Raw genomic sequence first — 6,745 nt, forward strand, 5'->3', positions numbered from 1 at the left:
AGACCCGTTCTTGATGGTCGGGCTTTTGCTGGGCTCATAGGATCGGGATTGGGTCATAAAGCAGTTGATGATCGTGTGTTGCGGAGTACATTGACAGCGCTCAGTGGCTTTAGAATGTTTCAATGTGCTGCAACGTTGGATATCTCTATGGCATTTTATATGCTTCTACATTCGGACAGTGAATCGTATACGTTCTGCATCCCATTTCGTGGAAATCTCTATCGGCTTCGTTCTCCACCCATGGGTGCACCACATTCGCCTGGTTGTTTGTTGGATGCTATGCAACGACTTTGTAATGAGGCTCGCAGTGACTTTTTGGGTCTCTATCTGCATCTGATAAAGAACGGCAATGTTCCAGTGTGTTTCTGCTTCTATATGGACGATTTAGTCGTGAGAGCAGATTCTGAAAAGCTTCTTAATTTGGCTGTCAGGTGTCTACTTCGTGTCTGTGATCGGCACGGCTTCAACTGTAGTGAGAAGAAGAGGCAGATAGGACCTCCTTGTGGTGAAGATTCTGCTCAAGTACTGGGTCTTCTATGGAATAAGAATGACGAGATATTTATTGTACCACCCGATGTCTCGTCACTACCACCACCATTGTCCACTCCTTCTGATGACTCTTCGTGTGTCGTGACTATCCGTGATTTGATGGGCTATGTTGCCCGTATATACAACCCATTGGGGTTCGTGGGTCATCTTCTTTTGGCTATGAGACTTATCATTCGTGATGAATCCGAACGGACCACCGACGGTGACTTGGATGCCTTTGTAAAAAGGTCTTCATATGAATCTATTATGAGAAGCACGGATGAGTTGAGACGATTTTCTGGTATTCCAAGGGCTTTAGGTATCCGTCAGGATCCCGTGATCTGTGCGTTCTTGGATTCGTCAGCATATGGAATAGGAGTGGTTATTACCGATGCTAACCTGAACATCATCCGTTGTTATACTAAGCTCATTGGTGGTCAGCGAAGGTCATGGACGATAGTGAGGAAGGAGTTGTTGGCTGTTCAAGAAGCAGTTGCCTTCTACATAGAAACTCGACGAGCTCTTCTAGCGGTGGATGGAACTATGAAGTTGGAGGTTCAGTTCTTCACGGACAACTCCGCCAACTTTTTTCGACTCCGTAAAGCCCAACAATATGTTCATGATGAGAACGATGACTCCAAGGATATCATATGGCCACCAAAATCACTTGATATACCACAGTGGGAGTCGAAGGTTCTCCTTGGTATTGCTAAGAACTTGGCTTTGTTAAATGGCACTATATACCATTTGAGTGGACGTCATAATCCAGCCGACGCCTTCTCTCGTGGTACACCTTTGACTACCCTCCCTCACGAAGATGCTGGCCTGAAACTTGCGGTAGAAGTTTCTCGCCGCCGGGAAGGCTTACCGTATGACGTGGACACAGAGCATGTGGACACTATTGGAAGTGATCAAGTAAGGGAAGTGGTAGATTTCTGTACGATTGAGCTCTCCGATAATGAGACCCCAATCAGTTTACGAGAGGCTATTATTTCTATGCAATATGAGGATTCTTCTCTCGGTAAACTATTAGATTCTGATAAGTACGGCCATCCCAGAGCCGAGATTACTTCGTAAATATGCTGTTGTTATTCCGAAAGATGGCTCTCCGAAATATGTTATTAATGCTGTGACTGACGGTTTGGTTGTTCCATATTGTCGGCAGTTAGATGTCGTTAAGGCTTTACATCTTTTTTACGGTCATCTCGGAAGCCATAAATTGTTCAAGTCTACTTGTAGTGATTTCGATTGCGGTTCTCTCAAGAATTTTGTCCGTCATCAACGAGATTGTGAGGTCTGTCGTGTGCAAAGAGGCTACCGCACTCTAAGCCATCGATTGGGCAGATCCTTAGTTAGAAATGAGAGACCGTGGGAAGTGTTGGCTGTGGACCTTATAGGCCCATATGTGCAACGCAATAGAATTTCATATGACCCTAAGGTAGAGTCGACAATGTGTCTTATTCTGGTCGATTCCTACACTGGTTACCTCTGCCATGCAGTGGTACATGATTATGCCCCTGCAGTAGCAGTTGCGGCAAGTCTTGATGCTGTTTGCCTAGACCATCAGTACCCTAAGGCTATTGTGTCCGATGCGGATTCTCGATTCCGGTCGACTCAGGTGTCTTCATGGTCGTTGAGCATGGGAGTTAGGTGGGCTACCGTTCCCTCTCACTCCTCACGGTGGAATGGTTGGTCCGAGGCTAAGCATAAGTTGATTAATTTCTTTTTGAGAGCTCTATTGACTGACGGTGACTATCAAGAAGCTAGTTGGTATAATCTGATGGGTCGTGTCATCTTTCTTTGTAATAGTGTGACTCGTCCTAGCCTATCATCGACTCTCTATCCAAGTTCTTTGCACTATGTTCACGGTCGAGGATTACCTCCTAGCATGAATGCTCAAAGCTCTCTATCTCAGTCTGCTTCTGCCTTTCTGGATAAGAATGTTCCGCTCAAATTACCTTCGAATGATGAGCTGGAAGAAATGGTTATGACATATTCCAGAAGGCTGACTGAAGACTCTCAGTGGGTTACAGTTGATGCTGAAAACCTAGATGCTACACTCCGTTCTAGAAAAGTATTAGCTGATGAGTCTGTGCTTCGTAGCAATTTTGATACTCTTAAGATTGGCGATTCTGTGTTAAGGTATAACTATAACCGTAACAAGCTGGATCCTTACTGGAATGCTACTGTCTATAAAGTCATTTCGATTCGTGGTCAAGTGGCTGCTATTTCCAGTGATCCTTTACGCTCTCAGCCTTTCTTTGAGTATATTGGCAATTTGAAGCGCATTGATGTGTAGTCCGTGGCCCCGGAGTGTTGTCTGTGCCTATTGATCTCTTGAGATCTTGAAGTCTTGCTGTTCTTAGTAGTAGAATAGCTATTTTGTTCGTTGGATGTGGCACAAAGTTATTTCCTTATTTCGGTGTACTTGATACGAGACCTATCCTATCTTGCACCTATCCTATCTTGGCTATACTTGTGTTATCTCAATACCCCTGGTTGGAATAGATCAACAAACACAAGTCAAATGCGCGCGCCCGTTCAACGGTTTAGAGTGTTGCAAAGTTGAGAAAATCTCGGGTTGGACCCTAAAGGTCTACAACGTGGATCGAGTACGGCTGTGAGGCTGAGCTCAACCACGAGAGTCGAGGGGATCCTTCGACGGGCCAGAATAATTTTTCTTATTATTCCTTGAATATGGCGATGCCTTCATACCGAATCAGTATTACTGATCCCACCAACATTGGAGGACCGGACAGGTATGTCCGGCTTCCATCCCAGGTGGACCCTTCGCGCAGCTACGTGAGGGTCACGAGATCAATTGAAGGCATTGGTAGCACCTAATGTGGTCGGACCGTGTGTGGCCCAAACAGTTTGGGTCATTACGGTTGAAAATACTAACGGGCCGACCGACCACGGTTGCTACCTCCCGCAACCCCGTATTCGATGGGATCTCATGCGCGCGTATTGTTAGCGCGGCTACACTTGCATGATACTGTAGTCATACCATGGCTTATTGTCATCTACTGATGACGCCCACGACTCGTGGGCCACGAGTCACCAGATGCATGCTGGAAGTTTCTTCTGATACGATATGTCGCGGTGTAGTTCTGGGGCCGTATGCGGATCCTGATTCATGAATCTGAGTCCATGATTCAACAGTTGAATTTCAACTCACGCTCTGATCCTGATTCATGATTCAAGTCACACTTTGATTCGAGAGAACTGATTCAGATTCTTAGCTTTGGAGAAAGAGTCGAGATCTTTGAGTATGAGTACTTGAGACAGAGTCCGACTACGTAATCATGAGCAAGATCCTTGATCCTTGATTTTAATCAGCCGCTGAATCCGATTCCTGATCCTCAAATGAAGGTCAATTTATTGGGCTAGGTCAACAAATGAGCGAATGGTTTGTGATGTGTTTGGGGGGTGTTGGATCGATTAATATCCAGTTACCATTCAGTTAATGGGGACTTTCCTGAACCCACCCGCCCACATCCGGTTTAAGTTGGTTTGGGAGACATGAGTAGTCAAGCGAGGGTCATAAGCCAGAGGCTCTGGCCCAGAGAGCACAGAATTGACTCTCTGTGGCAGAGGCATATTCTCATGCGCGCCCCTTATTCTGCCGCCCCGCCCCTAATTCTTTCGCTCCGCCCTAAACGCTTCGCCCCACTACCCACTACTCCCAACTAACTAAATGAATGGATGTTATTGGACAACAGACATTCGACAATAGTATGGTAGAGTGTTCAGGGTAAAGTTTACCCGGTAAACCAGCGAGCGAGTTAAGTTGATCACGATTCAAGATTCAAATCTATACTCAAAGGCTGATTCAGAGTTTTTGGCACTGAGTCAGAGTATTTCTTCGATTCGAGATTAAATACTCAGAGTTGGGATTTTTACTCATGATTCGAGATTAAGTCTCAGGAGTCGAGATTCTTTTACTCAAACTCAAAGCTGCTCAGATTCAAGATCGCAATCTCACCTTGAGCATGATCCGGGATCATACTCATGATGCACAAGCTCACAGTTTAACACGGGGATTAATCTTGATTCTGTACCGGGGGTCCGGACCCCCGGTACCAAACCCTGATTCTGATTCTCGACCTTGATTCACGGCTTCAGCGCACGCCACGGTAGATCTTCTCGGCTCCTTGCGAGTATGTTCTTAGAATGACCGTACCGAGGCCCCCGGTCCGGGGGATAGAACCTCGACTTCGACCAAGTGAAAGCATATCCTTAACCAGTTGAGCTGCGAGATTATACGATACAAGACGGTGCAAGGAGGCTTCGCGCACATAATACAAACGGGAGCTTAATATGACAATTCCCGGGATTACAACCTCAGCTTCTAGCACGTGAAAGCATCTCCTTAACCAGTTCAGCTACGAAACCACACGACACAAAACGGTGTATGGAGGTATAGCGCATGTAGTGCATGCAACCACACGGTGTGAACTACGCATTCCTTAATTCAATTAATTATTCATAAAAACAATAAATGCTCTCCGTCGATCCTCTTGAGGGATTGTCCGATAACGACACCCGATCACGCTACCGGTTCTCAAAGGAAGCTCTATGGGAGTTGTTGGACTTGCTGGAACTTCGCGAAAAAGGCAAAAGACACCACGTCATGGTCAAGTTATTGGTTGCGCTTCGCTACCTTGCTACTGGGAGTTATCAACAAGTCTGTGGTGATGCACTCCAGTGTTCGCAAGAATTCGTCAGCAGAAGTGTGATTGAAGTGATAGAGGGTATACTGGCTCACCGTCAACGATTTATAAATTTTCCTAATGACAATTCGATCATTAATGGTGATGCAGATGTGGACCCACGGCTTCCCCGCTGCATTGGTCTCATAGACGGAACCCATGTCTTGCTCAAGGATGTTGTTCCACTCTGCGACAGAGCTGACTTTATAGACTCCAAGAGGCATATCTCTTTGAATGTGCAAGCTGTTCTGGGAGCAGAGGGTCTTCGGATTTCAAGTAGCAGAGGAGACTTGGAGCGTAATTTGATGTCTGTCTACGGTCTAACGGTTAATGGGCAACCGGCCTCTAAACCTGCTTACACAGCAGCGATCTCTACATCATACGACACATTAGGCGCAAATGTAGGAGGAGCAATCAGTGTGACCACAGTGTGGACAACCGTGTGGATCAACTTTATGAAACTGGTTTTGTTGGAGGAAGATCACTTTCCAACAGCCACCGTCACATGGTTGGTAAACACGTTGCAGGGTGTAGGCTCAACTCCAATCGAGAACTCGGTTGCACAGCTGAATGAGCAGGTGCCAGCTGTTATAGCGGGTACCGTGGTGGTACTTGAGTTACAAGCGGGCGAAACGGCTTATGTGCCGGTCATCAGATTCTTACTCGGTAAGTGCCTACAAGTTGATCCCATTGGGTCGTCCAACTTATTCGCTGCAGCGACTCCGGCCTACACACCCTACTTCGTGTTGGACCGTGGAGTCGCTGCTGCGAACATGGCCGCTGGGGCCGGCTTCGCAGCGAATGGTTGGACGGCCCAGGGAGGCGGGGCTTGGCAGCCGAATAACATAGAGTGGGATGAGGTGCGCGGTGCCATGGAGGTATTGGCGCGCAATATGCCTTCGAGAGAAGCTATTGAAAGCGGGTTCTATCTTGGTTGTACTTTGGCGGCAGCACCGAGCTCACGCGGCGGTAGGAGTTTGTTTGTCAACAATCCACCCCGCATTGGAGTACTGCCAAATGCCCGCATCCCGTTGCCTGCTGTTGATCTGAGGTATACGGTGTTGAATGAACACTGTTGATGCGAGCTTGGACCAGCGAATGTTATGTTGCTGAAGCTGTGAGTGCGACCCGAATATTAGTCAACGCTGTACAGGGCGAGGATGAAGATAGGTATGCAACGTTACTGATATTGTCAGTGTCTGGACATGTCACGACTACTTGTGCATACCGTCATCTGGGAGCGCGTCCTGGGGATGTGACAACTGGGTTATTGAATAATGCATTGCCAGATGCTGCAAATTCACGTCCTCTGGCGGCGCAGTTATCGGTGATGAATGGTGGGATGTGCCGCTTTAGACAAGTCCTAACTACATTTCATAATAAGCTGATGGGCTTCGATTTGCCGTACCCGATCGCGTGTGCCATAAGAGTGCCTGATGTCACGGGCACTGTGGCCATTCGAAATGACTTAGTGAATGGAGAGCTGCTCGGTGGCTGCGAGGAAC

At 47.1% G+C, this 6,745-nt stretch overlaps 2 protein-coding genes across 2 annotated transcripts; both read left to right on the forward strand.

Moving 5' to 3' along the window:
• Positions 1–240: 240 nt before the first annotated feature.
• Positions 241–1,605, forward strand: Pmar_PMAR003501 (hypothetical protein; the record flags this gene model as incomplete). Its single annotated transcript, XM_002784196.1, has 1 exon — positions 241–1,605. The coding sequence occupies one exon, from the start codon at positions 241–243 to the stop codon at positions 1,603–1,605; it is 1,365 nt and encodes a 454-aa protein (XP_002784242.1).
• Positions 1,606–2,416: 811 nt separating this feature from the next.
• Positions 2,417–2,827, forward strand: Pmar_PMAR003502 (hypothetical protein; the record flags this gene model as incomplete). The annotated part of the gene is made up of 1 exon (XM_002784197.1): positions 2,417–2,827. One exon carries the CDS (start codon positions 2,417–2,419, stop codon positions 2,825–2,827), a length of 411 nt encoding a protein of 136 aa, XP_002784243.1.
• Between the last annotated feature and the right edge of the window lie 3,918 nt (positions 2,828–6,745).

This window comes from Perkinsus marinus (genome assembly GCF_000006405.1).
Source record: "Perkinsus marinus ATCC 50983 genomic scaffold scf_1104296935302, whole genome shotgun sequence".
Taxonomy (NCBI): Eukaryota; Perkinsozoa; order Perkinsida; family Perkinsidae; genus Perkinsus; species Perkinsus marinus.